The sequence below is a fragment of the Amblyomma maculatum genome, chromosome 11, assembly GCF_055883805.1.
Source record: "Amblyomma maculatum isolate TAMU_Amacu chromosome 11, ASM5588380v1, whole genome shotgun sequence".
Classification (NCBI taxonomy): domain Eukaryota; kingdom Metazoa; phylum Arthropoda; class Arachnida; order Ixodida; family Ixodidae; genus Amblyomma; species Amblyomma maculatum.
The window spans coordinates 108,604,333-108,628,127 of NC_139354.1; the positions used below are offsets into that span (position 1 = coordinate 108,604,333).

At 46.2% G+C, this 23,795-nt stretch overlaps 1 protein-coding gene across 1 annotated transcript in view; it reads left to right on the forward strand.

The window, feature by feature from the left end:
- Positions 1 to 23,795, forward strand: part of LOC146174635 (neprilysin-1-like) — a 244,341-nt gene that overhangs the window by 175,677 nt on the left and 44,869 nt on the right. The window contains exon 15 of the mRNA XM_084583822.1: positions 18,898 to 18,949. Within this exon, the coding sequence (XP_084439948.1) occupies positions 18,898 to 18,949 (52 nt within the window). The remainder of the gene's footprint in view (positions 1 to 18,897; positions 18,950 to 23,795) is intronic.

The following is a 23,795-nucleotide window of genomic DNA, read 5'->3' on the forward strand; positions in this document are numbered from 1 at the left end:
TCAGCCACCACCGATTTCTCCTTCCCGCACCCATCACATGATCGACACTGGATCTGCACACCCGATTAGACAGACACCATATCGTGAAAAGGAAATAACAAGAAGAATAAGATTGGGATGGAGCGCATTTGGCAAGCACTCGCAGATTATGACTGGCAGCTTACCGGTATCGCTCAAGAGGAAAGTATACAACAGTTGCATCTTGCCTGTACTCACCTATGGGGCTGAAACGTGGAGGCTAACCAAGAGAGTTCTACTTAAGTTGAGGACAACCCAGAGGGCTATGGAACGAAAAATGGTAGGGATAACATTAAGAGATAGAAAGCGTGCAGAGTGGGTCAGAGAAATAACTCAAGTTACCGACATTCTAGTGGAAATTAAGAAGAAATGGACATGGGCAGGACATCTAGTGCGAAGAGAGGATAACCGATGGTCACTTTGGCGTTGATCTTTATGGGCCATTTTCCTGCACGGTATATTGGAACCGCTGGATTATCGTCGACATCGACCGCCTCACCCGGTATGCCGAGACCGTCGCTACTGCCCGTGAAGTTGCCCTGTTGTTGCTACATCATTTTGTTCATCGCCACGACGCGCCGCGTGAGCTGCTGAGTCACAGAGGCCGCGCCTCCCTTTCCAATGTCGTTGAAGCTCTACTGGCCGAATGTCGATTCATAGATCGGTCCACTACAGCCTACCATCCTCAAACTAACGGGCTGACTGAGTGCTTCAATCGTACTCTGGAAAATAATTATGCTGGCGATGCACATTGGCGCTGATCAGACCAACTGGGACCCTGTTCTTCCTTTCGTGACGTACGCATATAATACCGCCACGCAGTCAACCACAGGATTTAGCCCTTTCTCCCTCCTTCATGGGCGTGAGGCGTCGTCCATGATGGGCACTATCTCACCATATCGTCCCGACTCCTCTGAGTGGACTCCGCTTTCAGACTTTGCAAAGCATGCGGACGAATGTCGCCAGCTGGCCCGGAGTTTTACATCGGAATCTCAAGGTCGCAAAACGCATTGTCATGTCTTTTTTTGCGCTTACTTTTCTCCCGTACGATCATGACCCAACTAGCCCAGAAACAAGTTTTACTTCAAGATCAGACGTTACGCGTTTTTACTGAAGGATCGGTCGTTTGGCTCTAGGTTCCTGGCACCCCTCCAGGATTGTCATCAAAATGTCGAACCGAGTTGCCCGGCCCCTATCGCATCGTCCACCGAACTTCCCCTGTAAATTATATTGTGAAGCGACTTACTCACTCTTCGGACATGCGTTATCGCAGCGGCGAAACTGTGCATGTGAGCCGTTTCCAAGGTGGCTCCTCTTCGCTCCAGGGGAAATTGTAGTGAACTATGAGAGGATATTACGAAGAGGGGGATGAGATCGACTGAGTGCCGCTGCGTTGCTTGATGATGATGATAAGCTCTTTATTTACTCCCAGCTCGCTTGTGTGTGCCTAGACTGGCAGTGTTCTTGTGTTGTCCGCCGTGCAGTATTCAGAGGGCTCCCGGCTGATGCAAGGCGGCTGCATATCAGTGTGGCCGAAACATGACAATTCATCTCGAACTTGAGCGAATATTTCGTAGAACCTTCACACAGAAGCTTTGTCTTTAAGGTAGTAACGCCATAAAGTTTAAGGGCTATTGAAAGGATGTCCTAATAGGGTAACCAAAAACAATGTTACCTATAGGCATGGAATCACATATCATCCGCCCGCAAATGTTTTGGATATAGCACATGTACCACTGGATATATCTCACATAAAAATGGGTTTCTATTGTATATTTGGTTTAGGTTCGAGTTCGTGATCACCGGCCGCCAGAGGCACCAGTGTCGGTCTGTGTATATAAGTGACTGCATGTTGAAATAAATGAGATTTCTTGGTTGCTTGGCAGTTCGTGTACATCTGCGCCACACGCCGATACAACTTTGGCGACGAGGATGGGATGATTAAGGGGGGCGTGACTTTCGCCGCTTGCTCCCTGGCGCCATGAGTGTTTTGGGACTCGCGCCGCCGCCCCCCTTTCTGTCCGCGCCTGGTCGACCTGCTGTTGCGTGGCCGCAATAGTCCCGAATCTTCGAGAACTACCTGATTGCTTCGAGCGCTTGCGACTGCATGCCGGATCGTCGCAAGGCACTACTTCTTCAGTCTCGGCGTAGAAGGTTAGCGCATATTTTACACCCTCCCGTCTTTGGACAACGCCAAGCTCAGTGAGCAAATTGCTACTGATAAAGCATCGGGCACATGTGACGCAAGGCTTGAAGTATCATCGTATAATATCGCAGTGGCCGCTCTGCATGCTCCTTTTTCGGCAACAAGCAATGTTCTTGCCGAACGGCATTGTTTTAGTAGGCGCGTCCAACAAGTTGGTGAATCAGTGAATGAGTACATCACTGCATTACGGAGCTTTCTGCTACATGCTTGGTTCCTGTTGAGGAAGATTCGCTGCGTGACCAGTTCGTTTCGCGTATTTCGTCTCGGAGCTTGCGCGAACGTTTTCTTCTTAAAGGATCGTCTCTCTCGTTCGCTAGAGTGGTACTCCTGGCAAGGCAGTTTGAGCAGGCATATAATGATCTGCAAGAATTTCCTTCTGAAGATGTTGGACGTATAAATACTTGTAGAAATACGTCTACACGCACCCTATATTCCGACGAGAGCTCGAAGCATTCACAGAGCCGCCAATCGCATTGTTATCGCTTCGGTTCACTTCAGCACAATGCGTCGTTTCGCTGTCCAGCCAAAAGCGAGCATTGTCACCATTGCGGTTCCATGGGTCACTTCCGCTCTGTTTGCAAGAAACGAGGCTCCGTTCCGGCTCGCGAGGTAGACAGCCAAAATTCTTCTAGCGAGGAAGTTTTGAGCATTCTGGCTGTGACGACGGCCGCTCACTCCGCAGTTCATGTTAGTTTAGATTGGCCGTACGGACAGAACTTTCCTTGTAGATTCTGGGTCATCTGTTTTCATTGTTACACAGGGCCTTTTCAAGCAGCATTTTGAAGACCACATACGTTTTGCCCCAACAGTTTAATTACTAGACATTCAAAACAGCCAATTCCGGTTCGTGGCTGTTTCTTCGCTGACGTTACGTACAAAAGCTGGAACAACAAGCCTTCTTTTCTATGTTGTAGAACAAAGCACCTCACTCTTGAGTATCGATGCCATCAAGGCACTCAGTGTACAGTTTGATGGGTGATCTCCTCAATGCCTTGAAACGACGCTAACGTCTAATTCTCGAAGGGAACAGCGCTCTGACCCGCAAAAGCCGCGCAGGACATTAACCTCCCAAAGGAATTAGCTGAAGAGTTTGGATCTCTTTTTGATGCAGGTCTTGGCCTCGCAAAAGGTTTTGTGCAGCCCGTCAAAACGTGATCCACAGTGTAGCCATTCCAATCAAAACTTCGCCTCCTTCCGCTCTCACTGCGACCATTGGTCTCTGAAGAGCTGCGTCGGTTGGAAAATATGGACGTGATAGAGAGGGTGGAGGCATCTGAGTGGGTGTCACCCATTGTGGTCATTAAAAAGAAAGAGGGAGGTATTCTCTTCTGTGTAGACTTTCTACAAGCAAACAAAGCTGTCGTAGCAGGCAGGTTTCCCCCTCCTCATACAGAAGAGGTATTCCATAGTCTAGTGGGGGCAACAAATTGTTCTCAGCTAGACTTCGCATCCGCTTACCACCAGGTCATGCTTCACCCTGCGAGTCGCGATTTGACCGCCTTTCTAACTCTCGAAGGCCTCTTTCGTTTTAAACGAGTGTGTTTCGGGCTGGCTTCCGCGCCCTCTGCATTTCAAAGTATGATGTCCAAAATCCTCCAGGGTGTAAGGGCGTGCTTTTCTATATAGATGATATTATGGCTTTCGGGTGGGGCCGGTAGGCGCACAAAGAACCTTGCAGCAGTATTTAAACGCATTGAAGAGGCATGACAAGTTGAACAAGACGTATCTTCGATACGGAGGAACTTTCATTTTTGGGTCGCAGGATCACTCCAAGTGTTATTGTTCCACCGGAGGAAAAGGTTTTTTCCATCAAGGATACCCCGGCACCCACCGATGCAGCCAGCCTTCGATCGTTCCTTGGACTGGTCGAATACTACTATAGGTTCGTTCCCAACTTTGCCGATATGGTTGAACTGATGCGTGTTCTTCTTCGAAAAGGGCAACCATTTGTTTCGTCTGTCGAGGTAGACTTCAGTTTTCGAAAGATCAAAGAGGCACTTCCGCCCAGCACAGTCCTGCGGATGTGTGATGCATCCCTTCCCGTTGTTTTCACTGACGCTTCTGACTGTGGGTTTGGAGCGGATTTCCAACAGGTGGATGGAGAGAAACTGCACACTGTCGCCTTTGCTTCTCGAGCGCTTTCATCCGCAGAGAGGAGATATTCAGTAGAAAAACGCGAAGCACTTGCGTGTGTTTGGGCGTGCGAGAGGTGGCATTGTTTACTTGTGGGGACACAATTTCACGTTGATTACTGACCACCAAGCCTTGGTCGCATTGCTTTCTACTCAAGGCCCAGGAAGGCGTCCTTTGCGGATAGCACAGTGGGCGGAGCGCCTACTGCAGTACATCTATACAGAAAAGTACCGGAAGGGTTCGTAAAATCGAGTAGCACATGCGCTTTCTCGTCTCCCTGCGTCATCACCTCTGGAAGAAGAGACTTTACCAGACGAAACTGTATCAGTTACCCTTGTATCTTCTTGCATTACCAGAGAAGAGTTTGAACAGGCCCAGTCGGAAGACGGCACACTGCAACAAATCAAGGCCTACATCGAATCGGCGTGGCCTGCGCACAAATCTCTGCCGGGTGAGTTTCAACCGTTCTTCAAACTTCGCGATGAACTTTCAGTGGTGGACAATTTGATTTTGCGTGGCGAATGCCTTGTGGTTCCCACATCACTTACACCGGGGATAATCACCGCTGCTCATGAGGCTCACCCTGGAATTGTACGAACGAAAGCACGTCTGCGAGAACACTTTTGGTGGTCAGCCATGAACAGGCCAGTCCAGCTAGCTATCCAAACATGTAGTATATGCCAGGCAGCGGACAAAAGCACGAAGGTTACGGCTGCACTATTGAACCCGGTCCCCTTACCAATGGAACCGTTGCTAAAGTTGGGAATGCACATTGTTGGCTCATTTGAGAGAGGGCCACACGATTGCCGATATGTAATCACACTGGTCGACTACTTTTCTAACTGGCCCGTGGTATGTTTTTGCAACTAAGCTACAACATGGACAGTCACAAGCTTCTTGGTGTCAGTGTTCGCACGTGAAGGTTACCCAGAAGAAATTGTTGCGATAACGGGCCACAGGTTTCATCTCGAGAGTGTCAAGCTTTTCTGCAGGATCGCGGCGTCCTCCTGCGGCATTCGTCCGTATACTACCCCCAAGCAAACGGTCAAGTAGAACAGTTTAGCAGAGCTTTTAGAAGTTTTGTTTAAGTAGCTACACTCGAGCAGCGTCCCTTACGCCAAACGGTAACAGAATACTTGGGCGTTTACCGTTGCACGCCGCATGCCACAACTGCAGTTGCCCCAGCACTTCTCCTGCATGGACGTCTGCAAAGAACTCGGCTTGATGTGGTTTGGTACCCGTCAGCCATATTTTCGTCTGACCCTAGTGGAGAGCTCCTTCGCCTACGCGAGCGGGTGAAGCAAAAGCAACAATCCAGTAAATTCTACACAGACGCTCGCAGGGCCGCAAGGGAAACCAGAGTGGATGTTGGTGACCTTGTACGGGTGCGGAGACCTACAACTGCCTTTAAAGGTGACTTCGCTTTTAGCAGCCCAAGAAAAGTGATCAGAAAGCAGGGGCAATCGTCGTTTCACCTTGGTGATGAAAAACGTCGAACGCTTCAAAATTGTCGAGGATGCCACGAGCTTCTGCATCTCTTTGTGGGTGGGGTGAAAGGAATGGTACAAATCATACCGCTACGGAAAGCAGCTCACCGCCTACCATGGACGGACCCGTTTCAGATGCGCAAACCGGGACTTCAGCTGTGGCTGCTGTTAAGCAGCCGCCTATGCTAGCAGTGGCCTGCTGTCCGCCGAAAGAAACTTCGCCTGCCGCCAATGGGTTCTCATAAGCATCGGCAACTAAAGCGTAAGGTACAGCCACCAAGCAACAGACGACCCCCAGACCGCTTTGGACACTGAGTGCAGATGGACTCGTTGTGCTGCTGCTATGAATATGAACCTGTCACTCTCCGCACGGGTGTTGAATTTGCTGAGTTTGAAAGATATGGGCATTTTTTGAAGTGTATCTTAATTTTTTGTTTTATTTTCTATATATTTTTGTATTAAGTGCTAGGACAAGCACGTTGTCGTTACTGTAAATATAATTCGGTAAACGAGCACTAACTGTACTATCACTACTAAATTATTAACCCATGTAGCTATTTTTATAAGGAAGAGAATATGTTGTATATTTGGTTTTGGTTCGAATTTGTGATCATCGGCCGTCAGAGGCACCAGTGTCTCTGTGTATATAAGTGACTGCATGTTGAAATAGAGGCATTTCTTGGTTGCTTGGCAGTCCGTGTACATCTGTGGCACACGCCGCTACAACATCTCTTTCCTCTCCAAGCCTGTTTAACCACGCCGTTCAAAAGGGCCAACGTTGCCTACGAGCAGCGTGTCTGACCCGGAACCCATGAGTACCGGAGGATCCGATTTTCATCTCATTACTGTCTTTGCTGAACTCGGCATTTACTGCTTACTCGGCTTTGTCCCTGGGTTTTGTATGGTCTCGAAACGCACTAAAAGCGCAGGCATTTTGTGGCGGAGCAGTTAAAGCAGTGACGGATAAGAGAACATTGAAAAGAATGCATACATTCAATATAAAAAATAAAGGCGATGACTATGACAGAAGCAGTTAAAGGTCTAAAGGCACTATCGACTTAGTGTGCATAGGAGGTTTCACCTGTAAAAATATAAACGTGGTTGTAATATATCACAACCACACCATTCTATGACGTACAAAACCATCATACGCTCAGTGGGGCTTAGTTTAACAATGACCCCGCCGGGGTGGCGCAGTGGTTACGGCGCTCGACTACTGTTCCCAAGGATGCGGGATCGAATCCCGGCCTCGGCGGCCGCTTTTCGATGGAGGCGAAAAGCAAGGCGCCCGCGTACTGTGCGATGTCGGTGCACGTTAAAGAACCCCAGGTGGTCGAAATTTCCGGAGTCCTCCACTACGGCGTCTCTCATAGCCTGAGTCGCTTTGGGACGTTAAACCCAACCAACCAACCAACCAACCAACCAACCAACCAACCAACCAACCAACCAACCAACCAACCAACCAACCAACCAACCAACCAACCAACCAACCAACCAACCAACCAACCAACCAACCAACCAACCAACCAACCAACCAACCAACCAACCAACCAACCAACCAACCAACCAACCAACCAACCAACCAACCAACCAACCAACCAACCAACCAACCAACCAACCAACCAACCAACCAACCAACCAACCAACCAACCAACCAACCAACCAACCAACCAACCAACCAACCAACCAACCAACCAACCAACCAACCAACCAACCAACCAACCAACCAACCAACCAACCAACCAACCAACCAACCAACCAACCAACCAACCAACCAACCAACCAACCAACCAACCAACCAACCAACCAACCAACCAACCAACCAACCAACCAACCAACCAACCAACCAACCAACCAACCAACCAACCAACCAACCAACCAACCAACCAACCAACCAACCAACCAACCAACCAACCAACCAACCAACCAACCAACCAACCAACCAACCAACCAACCAACCAACCAACCAACCAACCAACCAACCAACCAACCAACCAACCAACCAACCAACCAACCAACCAACCAACCAACCAACCAACCAACCAACCAACCAACCAACCAACCAACCAACCAACCAACCAACCAACCAACCAACCAACCAACCAACCAACCAACCAACCAACCAACCAACCAACCAACCAACCAACCAACCAACCAACCAACCAACCAACCAACCAACCAACCAACCAACCAACCAACCAACCAACCAACCAACCAACCAACCAACCAACCAACCAACCAACCAACCAACCAACCAACCAACCAACCAACCAACCAACCAACCAACCAACCAACCAACCAACCAACCAACCAACCAACCAACCAACCAACCAACCAACCAACCAACCAACCAACCAACCAACCAACCAACCAACCAACCAACCAACCAACCAACCAACCAACCAACCAACCAACCAACCAACCAACCAACCAACCAACCAACCAACCAACCAACCAACCAACCAACCAACCAACCAACCAACCAACCAACCAACCAACCAACCAACCAACCAACCAACCAACCAACCAACCAACCAACCAACCAACCAACCAACCAACCAACCAACCAACCAACCAACCAACCAACCAACCAACCAACCAACCAACCAACCAACCAACCAACCAACCAACCAACCAACCAACCAACCAACCAACCAACCAACCAACCAACCAACCAACCAACCAACCAACCAACCAACCAACCAACCAACCAACCAACCAACCAACCAACCAACCAACCAACCAACCAACCAACCAACCAACCAACCAACCAACCAACCAACCAACCAACCAACCAACCAACCAACCAACCAACCAACCAACCAACCAACCAACCAACCAACCAACCAACCAACCAACCAACCAACCAACCAACCAACCAACCAACCAACCAACCAACCAACCAACCAACCAACCAACCAACCAACCAACCAACCAACCAACCAACCAACCAACCAACCAACCAACCAACCAACCAACCAACCAACCAACCAACCAACCAACCAACCAACCAACCAACCAACCAACCAACCAACCAACCAACCAACCAACCAACCAACCAACCAACCAACCAACCAACCAACCAACCAACCAACCAACCAACCAACCAACCAACCAACCAACCAACCAACCAACCAACCAACCAACCAACCAACCAACCAACCAACCAACCAACCAACCAACCAACCAACCAACCAACCAACCAACCAACCAACCAACCAACCAACCAACCAACCAACCAACCAACCAACCAACCAACCAACCAACCAACCAACCAACCAATTAGACAGACGGATTTGTGAAACAAACCGTCCTCTTGCCCGAATGCTGATAAAGGATGACACGTGAATGCAGGAGATGAATGGGCCCATTCTGACAAATCATTGCTTGGTAATGATACCCGACACGACCTACTGGCTCACTGTTCTCACGGCTTTCTTCGCGTAGATGTATCTGATGATGTTGAATTCCAATGGCAGGTCCGCACAAAGTTTGTCTGCTCCGTTTGGGGTAGTTTGTACTGAATGACAGAATAGGAGCGAGAGCTGTCTTTTCCAATGGCAGATTATAATCAGGTGCACATCCCGGATCGCTCCGTAGAGCAGCGATATTTGCTCCGCCGAAATCGGGGGATTTGACCGGAAGTGCGTATATTGAGTCTCAAGTTTCCGCTTCTGCTTCCTGCCACGTCCGGCGCTTTCTCGCTTCCACGACTCTGCGCGGTGGTGCGAGCAGCTGTGGATGATATGAAAGCTGCGCCTGCTTGCAGACTTTCGAGTAGTCAAATTTCGCTCAGAAATCCTGCGGTGAAAAACTCTTGCGCGGTGAGCTGCATCGAATTCGAGCAATAAGCGGACGCTACCGGCAAGCACCGGCATCAGGCCGATCGCAGTGGGCAGCCATCGCAACGACGCTTTATATTGATGAACAGTGGCTATCGGTCGCAAAAGAGGCCGCTACAGCGTAAGACGGAATAACGTATCTGCCGTAAGCTTTTCTTTTATGCTAACCTTAGAAAGCACGTCACGTAAGCTGTATGCATGATTCTCAACGTTGTTCCTGCACACTTCGGCGGCAGCGAGACGACGAAACCCTGCAGCCAGCCATGACACTGTAGACATTCAAAGCATATTTTTTAGCATTCAGATCTTGTAAATAATTCCGCATCCCAATCAACGCAAGAACAATGTTTCTAACCATTCTTTCTGTTATTGGTATTATAAGGTGCGAGCCCCTGAATTACTGAGGTAGGAAAAACGTTCGTTCCCTTAGCTTGAGATTGCGTCATGCTGCGCTCAGTGTCGGCAGCTTTTTCAAACGGCCCCTCTGCCGCTTCAAGGACACATGTTAGCTTCGATCAAAAATTTCATTACGCTTTATCAGCAACGTAAAGATTCACGCCATTAGACACGCTTGTTTTGCCAACAGCTGCAAAAATGTGCTCGCAACGGAGCGAAAGCGACCGTGCACATTGCAGAGGGCGGAGCCACGAGAACCAATGTGCGCGATGACTGGCTTACATCCATCAGGGAGCATGCTCCCGCGATAACGAACGTATTTCAATGGCGAATATGGAGGGAGTGATCTACGCCGGAGCGATGGGCTCAGTTTGTGACCCGGCGAAGTGCTCGCGATCTGCCATTGGAATTCGACATGACTACTGCGATTTTGGGCTAGCCACTTCCTTTAACAGAATAGATAAGCATACCCTTATATTGGATAATCAATAAATAAAATTAAGATGCAGTTCCTTTTCGCACTGCTCTCGTGAGTGATGCACACTATCCAAGTGTATCCGTTTGACTTAAAGTGGTTAAGCACGAGCAACGGCATGTCATCAAAGAGACGTGAGAAACTTGGGTGAAACATAAGCTCCCTTTTTAGGGGCATAACGGGAAAATGTTATTGGCTCCGGTTGTCCTCCGCTTGCGCGTTCTCGTTCTCGTACCTGCGGCTTTCTACAAGCTTAATTACTAATGCCTTAATTTATGCTTCAATTATTTCACACCTAAATATTAGCGTAGAGTCGCAACTTACCAAAGTATACCAAAAATACAAAAAGATACCAAAAAGCCTTACGAACGTGGCTGCATGTCCCAGATTAAGATTCAAGCGGGGCAGAGGGTGCGAGGACAACGCTGGTCCTGTGTACGTCTGTCTGCATCCTTCTGCTGGTTTTTAACTCTTCAAACAAATAAACACACACGCACAAAAACAACCTGAACAAAAGAATTCGCATTATGGCTGTCTTAGTTCGCGGAAAAAGCGACTTTTAGCGATTGTTCGTCCTGTTTGACAAAGGGCTAATAATTTCGCAGAAAACGTCATTGCCAGAATCGTGGCTTATCATTGATGTGCAGATTTCAGTATATATTTTCGGGGAAAATGGTGCCCATGCATTTTACTTGTGTTGTTACCTCAATTTTAGAAGAGCCAATAAACAGACTGACATTCGTAGCTATCGTTTTCTTTCAGGGGCGAAATAATACGGCTTTTGTTTTAGATATATTCAAGATCAATGAATCCGAAATGCTCCAGTTCTGTAACAGATGGAGTATCTTCCCAGTCCGAAAAACTACAAACGTATTTCTATTGTTACGACAGAATTTCTGACCTGTTTTTGACAAAAAATCTACTGTGATGACACAATGTTTTGTAGTAACATCAGAAATATCTGTAGTAATAGCAGAAAAGCACTACCGAACTAAAGACAGCAGAAATCTACAAAAGAAAGAACTACAGAAACGTGCTATAGAGCCACTGGAAAATCGACGTTTACAACAGAGCTACAGAGTATTTTGTCATATTTTTTACCCAGTTTTGTAGTTTTTTTTATTGGGTTATTAGCTTTGAATTACCATTGAGGCGCGCCGGGCCGGGGAAAGGAAAGATAGTATATAAGCACAACTTATGAAGTGAGTCGACGTGTCGTTCTTAACTATGTCACACAATAGAAGTTAAGTAATAATGGCCCCAGAATGCTTCCTTGTGGAACACTACACCGGACCGCTTTCTGCGCAGATTTAAAATCAATATCTTTGACTTGCTGACACAGATTAAATATGTACCTACATAAAAAGGCCAAAAAGGTGCCATGAAAATCACAATATTCTATTTATTTAGAAGAGGTATATGTGTAATGCGGTAAGACATCCCTAAAATATTAAAGAATATTCCAGGCAGGTAATAATTACGTTGAAAGCTTCGAAAATGAATTATCTTTAGAGAATGAATGCACTTTCTCTCACGCGAAAAGCTGCTCCTTTCGTCATGTATTAGTTTAATGGACATAGACCTGTACTAAGGCATACCATACTTCGCCCTCTAAAAATAACAGAAAATTTATTTACCTTTAGTCTTTCACGGAAAATGTTTGTCAGGAATTTTAGGTTATTAGATGTGATTAAGTACTGTTTATAATGTGAAGGGCGTACTTTATCGGAGCTATCTGAAATTCTTCAACGTAGCAACTTATGCTATTATTAATCGGAAGTAAATGCAGTTTGAATTTCCGGTCCGGTAACCGGTGGCAGGATAGCACTACGAGAGCTCCTACGTTTCATTAGATCTGTGGAATGCAGGTCATGCGGGTGTTTTGAATGGAAATAAAATATTCACTGAAGGTAGCCGCTAAGTCGGCACCTGTGACGGTAGAGAGGAGGATATTGTTAACGGAATCGTACACAGCGGTAAACGCTTGTTAACTGTCAGACGCACACACCACCAGAACGAACCCAGCTTAGCCTGAGTGTCGTCTTCTTCACAACCCCACACAAGCGCGTCGTCGTCATCTCGATACTGTGCACCGTATTCTTGCTTTGGTTGGAAGTTATCAGAGAATGTAGTGGCTTCCAGAGTATATCTGGCTATTTTACAGCGTTGGCGCTAAGGATATTTTAAAAAGTAAGGTGGTTTGGTTAGATTTGTGGGGTTTTATATCGGATAGCAACTCAGGCTATGAGAGACGCCGTAGTTGAGGGCTCCGGAAACTTGAACATCTGGGGTTCTTTAACGTGCCCTGACATCGCACAGCACACGGGCGCCTAGCTTTTAGCCTCCATCGAAAAGCGACCGCATCGGCTGGGATTATTTCTGAGATTTTTGGAGCCGCGCAAGAGGCGAATTGCTTTATTTATGTGCCGCACAGTGTTAAGGTTATCAACGTAGTATTTCTCGTTTGATTAAGCGCTCATGGAGAAAATGTTTTTCATTAAAGGCTTTTATTCATTCTTCATTACCCATGGCTGACGGCCTTCTGTGCCGTTATTTTTTTTCTTAATGGGGAAAGCAACGGAAGTAAATACATTTATGGTTTTTAATGAACTCTTAGTATTTGAAATCGGCACTATCATTCCCACTGTTGTGCAAATAATGCATTTGCAAACTGCTAAAGGTGCGACCGTTCATGATTCGGTTGTTTAAAGGAACATTTCTTTAGCTTTGTAAGCCTTTGCAAGCAAGAGACATATGTTTTGGACGATGGTCCTATATTTAAGTGTAAAAAACTGCAATGGAAAATGTAATGTTGCTAATAATCGTAATGAAAATATTGTAGCGTTGCCAGGTGGGGCGCGTGACTGAGTGAAAATATTATATGAAGAACGCCTGAGGAAATTGGAAAGTAACAGATGGGCAGCTAAAGTATTTAAATACCTGTACTTAAAAAGCGTTGACTCACAATGGAGGAAAAGAACTAGAAACTGACTAGTAAGTATGCTAGTCACAAGGACGGAGATATAAAGAACATTAAGCAACAGGTGAAAAACACAGAAAGTAAAAATTGGATAAATTCGATGGAGAAGAAACAGAGTCTGGAATTATACTGAAAGTCGAAAATGCAGATCAGGAAGGAAGCTTTCTTTGATAACTCAAGAGGCAGTGCCCTACTTTTTGAAGCTAGATCAGGGTGCCTTAGAACACGCAGCTACAAAAAGAAATGTAACAATGAAGATGACGCATGTGCTGTATGTGGTAACTCCAGTGAAACAATTGACCATATTATACTCGAATGTAATGGTATCCACCCGGAAGTTGATGCAGGCGCAGTAACTGTTCCTGAAGCTCTGGGGTTTAGAGATACGAGTGGCCGGGTGAATAAACCGGCGGTGAAAACTAGCAAAAAACGGCTGGAAGATTGGTGGCTTAAAAGCAGAGAAGTGACAAAATGTTAGTAATGTAGGAGCAAAATTTAATAAATAGAATGATGGTTTAATTAACCATTCTAAATCAATATTTAAGATATATGGAGAAAAATGGGCATGATAGCTACTGCTACCACCCCGTTTCAAAGGGGACGCTCCTATATTCCATCCATCCAGCCGAGGACGAAGTTGGAAGGACGACGAAATGTCGCTTGCGCGTTTGCGTTTGTGCTGCTCGCTGCCGTTGTGTCTGGGCTAACCCCTTGCTATTCCTGGTATCCTCAATCACCGTGTAGGTGATTGAGGATGCAAGAGTCTCCATCTGAAAGACGTCGCACCAGCTCTGTACCATTGGACACCCCAGTGCATCGCTCCAGTCGACGGCTCCAGGGACTGTCTCCGGAGTTTCAGCCATTAGCCGCCGCCATGACATCCAGTGCTTCTGCTCAGCAAGTAACGGGCGTCGCATCGGCCTGTAACTACACCTTGCAGGCCCCTCGAGTACCGAAGTCTTTCCATTGGAACCTCTTTGAGGATGTGGAGGATTGGTTCCTTCAGTTTGAACGTGTCGCTGCTTTCAACCAGTGGGACGATGCTGCCAAACTAAGGAACGTCACTTTTGCCTTGAGGATGGCGCCCGTGCCTTGTTCGAGAACCGAGAGCAGGTATTAACATCGTGGCAGGAATTCCGTCGTCAACTGCTCGAGGCCTACACTAGCGCGGATCGCCGTGAACATACAGAACGTGCCATTCACTCTCGCATCCAGATGCCGAATGAGTGTGTCCAAGCGTACGTCGAGGACATGGCGCGCCTCTTCAGACGAGCCGATCCCGCCATGTCCGAGGACAAAAAGGTGAGGCACTTGATGCGGGGATTGAAAGAGCAGCTTTTCGCAGGCCTTGTGCGGAACCCACCGTCGATTGTAAACGGATTTCTTGCTGAGGCTACCACAATGGAAAGGGTACACGTGCCGTGACTTTAACCGACTTTTCCAGACTGCCACAATCGCGGAATCATTTCCATCTTCCGAGTGGCATCCTGATGCTTTGCGCGAACTGATTCGCAGCGTCGTGCGCGAAGAACTCAGCAAGTTCTGCAACCCCCTGCAGCCATCACCAGCTTCCGTTTCTGCCATAGTGCGAGAGGAGGTGCGACAGGCGCTCAAGAGCCCTCTTTCGCCTGTAATTACGAGCCCGCCATTGCTGTCGGGGACCGACAACCGTCCCACATATGCGGAAGTTCTGCAGAGTCAGACTCCCCCTTCACTGCAGCCCATTCTCGCGCCTGACCGCCGTCCGCTCTGATTCCACTGCGGTGAACCAGGCCATCTCTACCGGGATTGTTCGTATCGACGCCTCGGTCTTCACGGCTTCCGCATCGACTCGCCTCCTCCCCGGTTTGGTCAACGACCCCGAGTTATTGAAGAGTACCTGGCGGAGCAGCGTTCATCTCATTCGCAGCATCAGTCCTGCTCCCCTTCACCAAGGCGCTCCTCAACGTCCACCCAAGGTTTCTTGCGAGAGGGGCAAGGCCGCTCGTCTAGCCCTCATCGGGAAAACGGAAAAAGTGACCTTCGGGGGCGAGGCCACTGGTAGTCGCTGCGTTGAAGATCTCCCGTCGTCGCAGCTTCGATCCGAACGAGAGCTGCTGGTAACGTCGCCTAGGGAAGCCAAAAGCGTTTCTCTGGACATTCCTGTTATTTTAGACGGGCGTACTACAGTCAATGCATTAGTGGACACCGGTGCCGATTATTCGATTTTGTGTGGTCGCATGGCAACTGTTTTGAGAAAAGTGCTCACGGCTTAGCCAGGTGTGTACCTACGAACCGCCTGTGGTCATATAGTTACTTCAAAGGGGATAAGGTCACGGGAGCACTCACTCAAAACGACGCAACTAACGACGAACGTACTTACATCCGTTGATGTGAATGTGAGCCGTGCACAATATCTATTCAGGTCGATGACAATCCAGAAATCGGTGTTTCTTCCCGGCGTTTTATATACTAAGAACCGCAGCAATGTACTTTTTGCAGTCACAATTTCAAAATCTTCAATAATTTTGGAGGAATAATAACTCCGCGGTCAAAAATATCCCTCAGCTAGAGCATGAGATCCCCACCCCTCCTACGACTACATCGTAAAGTGTGTTTCTTGTAGACGGATACATAATAAACTTCATTGCTATCAAGGTACCATGTTTTTGCAATCATGACGTCGGGAAAGGGCAAGACAAATCACCCAGAAGAAGGCTGGATATGCACTGGATGTTGTTGGAGCCTGGCATGTTTAGATTATGTGGCGTAAACTCATTCATACTGACGCGGAGAGTTAGACCCTCACAAAAGTCGACGTGTCCTCGGAATCCTGTCTTGTCTATCACTCACTCTCACCGATCTTATTTGAAGCACAGTAGTATCGGTCCTGCGCGAGAACCTCCCCGCCCGACATCATGCAGAGCACCATTTCTTGTTTCATTTTTTTAGACGCTCAATCATAATAGTATTTTGTAGTTGTGGACACATGTGTTGGTTAACATAGATGGAGCTGGTGCCAGGTCTACCGACTCGGTCTATGCCAAGCGCATCTTCCGCATGTTTCCAAGAAGAGCGTTCCTCTTCAACCTTGTATAAAACTAGATGACAATGTCTGGATATATAGTATCGTTTAGGGAATACGGCGACGCACATCCAGATCACTTCGCATTATGGGTTCATATACAGCTACAACAAGCCTTTGAAGGATGAAATTTTAGATCTTCATTTCGTGGAGCTGAAATATTCTTCAGTTCATTATTTTTTGTTCGTGGAGTGCCGTTCATGTGAGATGTTTACCTTTCATTCTCATCTACAAGTTTCGTTTAGCTGAGATCATTTTGTGGTGATTAGTTCGCTATTGACTTTAAGATTCAGCTCTTCTTGCTTTTGTGACTGCATTCTCAAGTCAGTTCCTTGAACTTCGCGTTAAAAAATTCTAGAGAACGCTTTAGGTCTCTGTGTTCTTCATAAAACTTTGTTTTTTGAGTGATACAACCATATGATGCAATGCTCAGAATTTGTTCAAAAGCTTATTGATTTTAGGTGACATGCTTTGACATCAAAGCTAACTGCTCAAAGCAGGAACGACTATGAAAAGTGCCAGCAACTAATCTGAAGGTCGAAATCTTTCGTAGAAGGACGGCATCAGCCATCGTGCGTCACCAGCAGCCACAACGGTCGATGTATTAGTAGATGCGTTAATCCGGGTTGCAGGAAAGCTGTGATCCGGGTGTGAAGTGTTAGTTATGAAAGAATGTTTTGTTATGAGTATTTTTGTGTGGTTCTATTAATTTTACTGGTTTTTCTTGAGTATAGTGTGTCCTAGACGGCGTTAAAAAGGTGGTCGTTTCTTTCAATATCTTGTTGATTTTAGTTCTGCACATGTCCCGTCAGCTTCTGTGTTCACCGTCGGCATTCAGAGCGGCTTCCTATAGCTTTGGGATAAGCTTTAGATATTAAATATGTGTGTCGATTCCTGCATTTTTCTTTCATGCAGCAGAGCACACATTCTTTAGTTAAATTATCTGCCTTGTGGGCGCAGATGTAGCTGCCACTTTGTGGGGGCCGCTAGGAGAGAAACTGTCATGTGGTCTAGCAGACTTCGCTAAAAATACATTGCGCTAAATTTTCCACATAACTAATGGGAAGAAAACCTAGAAGGGAAGCCAACCGCGAGACATGTGACTAAGGATTTCGCGTTTCCTGCAAGTACGCGATAATATGAGAAAAAAGAAAGATGAAGAAAACGGAAAGCATTACGGTCTCACCAACATGTTTGCGCGGCATTGCTTTGTCAAGGACGGACACGCTTGAGATATTTTTCTGCCATTCAGCTCTTCACGAAGCATTAATTAACACCCACTAATTGGTCCCTTTTAAATGAATACGAACAATTTGAAGCAGTGATTCTATTTTGACCCATTCTAGGTGGTTTTCATTGGTACTATTGTGGCTTCAAGCCGTGCAGATCTGTTGCATCACATGCGCCTGTAGGGTTTCGCACATGGTGAAATCAGACATACAAAAGCTGGATTGTGCCCTTATGTCCTGTTTGAATGAATGTTGTTTCTATTGACCGTAGCAGATATATGAAAAATTGCTTTAGAACTGTTGTATTGAATGTCATGCTTACTAAAGGAATATTTAACTATTAAAACAGGTCTTTACGCGCGCTAGTGTTCTGCTCCGTAATAAAACCGGGAAAGTGTTTTCTTTGGCAGCTAGTTAGGTTTGTAATTGGTTTGTGAAAATTTGTTAGCACCTAGAGTTTGTTAAATATTCTCTTTTTTTGTGTTCTGGAGGTACACGGTCTTTCTCTCGCTTTTCTTTTTCTTGTCTCGCGCCTGCTCTTCGCTTTGTACTTGATCATATATCAGGGCAATAATTGCGTCTATAAAACTCGTTACTAAGGTCATAGGACAGTGTTACTGTCAACTGATTGGACCTTTTGCGCCAGCCTAATTTTATTTACTTAGCGCGTACTACAGGCCACCCCTCTCTGCAAGCAGTACAGGCACAGCTGAGCAAACGCAAACAATAGTCAGAACAGACCACCTGGATGTAGCAAAATACAAATTATTTATGTTACTCACGCTTTGACAAACTTATATGGTTTCTTTACTCGGCTATCTTCGGCGGAGGAAAACGGTTCTGCCGGGAAACTCGCCGTTATGTGCGGATTGTGTAATCTGCTTGTATGCAACAGCACACGACACAGCTTTAAAAGACCGTTTTGTGCCTAGCATTTGTTTTTGTGATGTCATCATTTCTATTTTATATATCAGGATCCTACGGGTCTCTATCCCAGCTCTTCACTTCCATGTCTGTGCTCTTGTGCACTACATAGTGTTACTTCTAAACAAAATGTTCTTCCACAGATATACCTGCTGGCGAACTTCAAGCACCAATTTTCAATCCTTCCGATTCACCGTGAGTATCAAGGCAAGTTTTTATACAGAGCTTGTTTTATAGGTCTCAGTTTTCATAATATGGTGCCCCATTTCATGGTAACGATTGGTGACTTGTATTGCGCGCTTCCAGGACGGACTGAGAAGTGCATAAATATAAGTTACACCAAATGTATGTGATATTGTTACGTGATAGTGACAAAGTCGTAGGAGAACGGCGTAATAGTACTGAAATTAACACTTTATTGGGGCTGACTCGCGCACGCAAAAGAGCGAAAATTACTTTTGACACAGTTTAGTAAATTAAATTTTATTGCTAACACGAATGATTAAACACGGATACAGAGAGAATAAAAAAACACAACAAGCGCTTGTTGTGTTCTTGTATTCACTCTGTGTTCATGTTTATGATTTCTTGTTTTCGTTTTGCTATGCATTCTTACCAACTTGGCCAGTTATCTCCGTTTAACATGGTACATTAATTTTAAACAAAACTTCACGATGAAGTTTTGAATGAATGTATACGTTTATTTTAAAGAAAGGCAGCACTGTCATTGAAGTTCTATATGGTTACACATTTAGAAATCAAAGTTTCACGTTTGGCATAAAACGGATAACAAAACGAACACTATCGGCTCGCATGCGCACCTTACCTTTCATTACAAAAGACAAACGAACTAGGGTTAAGGAGAGGTCTCAGCTGGCAAGCCATACTATGAAGCGTTTCGACACAGGGACTTCTTTTCGTTACTTCTGTAGAACTGTAACAGAGAACCCGAAGAGGAGTACTTCAAAGGGTAAAATAGTTAACAGCTCAAAAATGTACGATAACAGTTTTACTTTAGCAACAATTCAGCAGAGTAAATTCATTAAAAATGGGGATTAATGTTCAACGCGCATTCTTTGCTTCCAATTTTTTTTTTTTTTTGTTTTGGAGAGGTGCGCCAACGCAAAGCGATGGACGACAATTGTTGAATAAGTCTGTAATTTTACTGAAAAGCATCATTAGGAATAGAATTATTCGATTTCGCTATTTCAATAAGTTCCAAGTTTTTATGTATGCTGGATTCAATATACAATTATTCGCAACGGGAATCAGTCCTGACAAACTATACGCAGGAATTTATGCTAGATCTAGCGAAACAACCTCCTTTGCTCTGGTATTTCGTATAAAAAAACATCAGCAACGTTGTTATGGAAGTTGTGCGTTCTAAGAAGGGCACTCTTGGGAACAACAATCAGACGGCAAGTGTGTGATCTTCAGGACTCAATTTTCTCCGCTATTGATCCGTCATTCCTCTACCACCAAGAAAAAAATTGGCGGTTACTCAGCCTGGTTAAGCCTGCATATCAGAAGCAAAAAGCTTCGGCGATGCCATCGCTTAGCTTGTGGTTCTTTGGCGTAGTTGTGGCTTACCTTGTTGTTCACGGTTGCACATTATAGATATTCCATTGCTTATCATCACGGTGAAACATATTACAGCCGTACACCACATAAGATTAAACTTTATTCTGATTCCACATCATCACCACCATTACACTTCTGTATAGACATAAAGACAGACCGGTGAAAGCGCGCGGCACCGGCTAAAGATCAACCGGCGGAGTCGCGGCGGAGGTTGCCGGCGGTTCCGACCACCTGCGCCTCTACTGTGACTTCACGTGGTTTGCGCCTGCGCAGCATTGGCTTTTATTGCGAAAGAAATACTACGTGAGGTTTTAACCGCTCGTCGATGTGTGCCGTGTCCATGATCACGGTACCCTGACAGGAGCTGCCAACTTTGGTCTCTCGTTTCACATGGGACGGTTATGTCCGACTGAGCCTACCAGGACCCTTGCATTCACGGAGCACACGCTAGATTCGGAGTTGACTAACCTAGTGAAGCTTTTCACTTCAGAAAGGAAAGCTTTTGGTAGGTGGGATTTTCTTTATTGTGCACAGCTATTATCTGGCATTAAATATATATGGCCAAATATTGGCAACCTTGGCTAGGCTTCGTGAAACCATTATCGCTAATTTTCAATATCGTTTCTAAAAGACATCTCGTACGGGAGGCCTGTAGAATAAAAATAAACTCTTGTAGTAAAATATTTCTTTCAGAATAAATACCTGCTACTATTCGTATTTATGTGATCTAATCTTACAAAATATGTGCCGTTGACAGATATGAAATTAACTTCGAACCCAGAGCATGTTGTGCATGTTTTAGTAATATAGAGGAATTTTGGGAAATCCTTAGTGAAAGCGCGTTCCAGCACAAAACAAAATAGTGAAAGCGCGTTCGCCTCTTATTGAAGAAAATATGGTGGTTTCTGCAGGGGGTAGTAAGCCCTTTATTGCTCGTGCACTCCTTTTGAAGTGCAAGCGTTGCGCACACGCCAACTTTCGGTCAAGAAGATAGTTTTCATTAGTGTAGCGACCACGAGAACCTATCGGCAACTTCAGAGAAAAATCACAAAAAAGCTCATTTGTCAATAACAAAATAAGTTTAAAAGCAGACTACGGAGTGACTTTAAAATTTTACACATCTATCCCATCAAGTACATGAACATAAAAGAGCTTTAATATTGTCGCAAATATTTTTTTTCCCTCTCTGAAGTTCAATGCTTCCATGCGCTTTTATCAGTACCTCTGTAGCGCTAGATGGACCAAGATTCCTCTCGAATCATGCCTCGAACCATGAACTACTGTTTGTGAACTACTGCCACTTGTTGTGGACGTGTCCATCAACAACGCACATCAGGCAACGGATAATCATGAAGGTGGGCCTGCGGTGGAATCGCGATAGTGATTATGACAAATGGACAATGGACAATCGCTATACTGCCAACCTTCTCGAATTCATAAGCACAACTGGACTGCACTCCTTTTAACTTTCTATCTCCTGCATCCCATTCCCCCTTTCTCAACTTATGCCTTGTGGCAAACTCTTCGAAAAAAAAAAAAAACTACTGTTTCCACATTACAATGAATATTTCTAGTTTTCTTTGGAAGTCTGTTTTAATATGCCGGTTATACTGCGCACCACCAAGAACAGCGGGCATTCTGTAGTTCGACAACCCCCTAGCGCATTTCCTGTTGTCTGGACCGCCGAATAATTATTTTCGTTCCCCGTGGAAGTCAGCCCCAATAAGGGCTTCGTTGTCAAAGGCCTCCGATGATGGCTCCAGCTGCAGACGCCTGCTCTGCTGTTTGTACAGCCCGGCGAGCAGTATGTCTCCTAAAATGCCCGTTAAAGAGGCGAAAGACTGGCTTGTTTGTTTGTTGCGACTGTAGGAAAAAAGAAACGAAAATGCTCGGGCCTGCTTCTGGCTTTGTAGCCTAACCACCTCCACTGCTCCATGCGGACAGAGGAGAAAATATAGCAGGAAGAAAAAATGAGGAGGGAGAGAGAGTAAGACTCGCATCGCCACAGCCGTCGGCCACCCCCAAAGCGGTGGCTGTTGCAAAGACGGCCTACAGCAGGTACAACCGCCGGTAGCAAGCGAGCCCTCGCGGCAAATGGTGGGGTCCTACCATTCCCAGCCCCGTAGGGCCAGGAGCAGCCACCCTCGACCCCCACTGGCTTGACCGCTTCGACCGCGTGGCCATTTTTAACAACGCAACCAAATTCATTCAAGTTGAATTCGTACTTCAAGGATCTGGCTGGACCTAGTATGAAAAACATGAGATTCAAAGATTGGTACTCATAGCAGGAGAAACTTTTGAAGGTTTCCACGAGCTTAACCACGACTGAGAGATCTGAGACCCCGTGTAGGGTTCTGCTCCCAAGCTCTGCTATTCAAGAGAAAGCACCCCTTCCGTCACGTGTGCCCTGACATGGCTGTCGAATCAGAAGAGAATTTGCTAAGGCGCGGCGTCCAATAGAAACTTTAGATTGGTCTTCCACGACAGCTGTCAAAACCTGCAGCATATTTTACTAACTAGTAGCTACCATTTGGAACGCCATTGCCATTGACGCTTGGATCTCCTTGTACAAATGACAACTTCAAGTACTGCTACCTCACTACACCTACAAGTGGAGATAATTAACGGAAACCTATTTTGCTCGGGAACTGTTGTTTGAACAGCCCACAGTGCAACAATAGCATGTCATGAGCTACACCGTGACCTTACGTAGCTCGACTCATTGACTAAAGAGAACAAGCACTCGCTGTTATCAACTTCATATACGAGATTTCCTGCAGGTTCCACTCGCCCGGTCTCCTTACGACCGATGCTCAAGCCCAAGGAAATGCGATGCCTGCAGAGCTCTAAGATGAGTTCGCGGGGTTTTCATTGCTGCGAGGCCGGCAATAGTCTTCGTCACTTTTGGTACAGACCAATTGACCCCGCGGTTATGTAATGTATGCCCTGTTAAAAGGCGACAAGAAGTCGACGAGAACCTGTGCAGGGGGGAGGGGGAGTACATGTCAAGTCTCCCCCGTTGCCCATCGCCGTTAAACGCACCAACTGCGTCGCGGAGTCGCAGCAAGGCAACAGCACAGCGCGTGAGGTACGCTAGCTCCCGTATTGGAAACTGAAGACGGCAGCCTGTAAGTAGAGGTTGCTTTACGACTAAAATACGAGCCTCTGTCGTTGACGAGCAATGATGAAGCCACATCCACTACAAGGACGTCAACCACACTACAAGGACGAAACTTCTACATAACTATGGTGACAAATAATGCACCGGTGTTATTAGCTTCTGTGAGGATGAAGAAATCGACATAAAAAGATGAATCCCCGTTTTAGTTGCACCATTGCAATAGCTGAAACCGAGATCGTGGTGTAAGACCATCGTGCAATGTGAAGACAGCAGGTACCGTCTCTGAAGTGGCTTTAGATGGTCGTCCGGTTATTGCTTTTGTGGATAAAGGTGGCGACT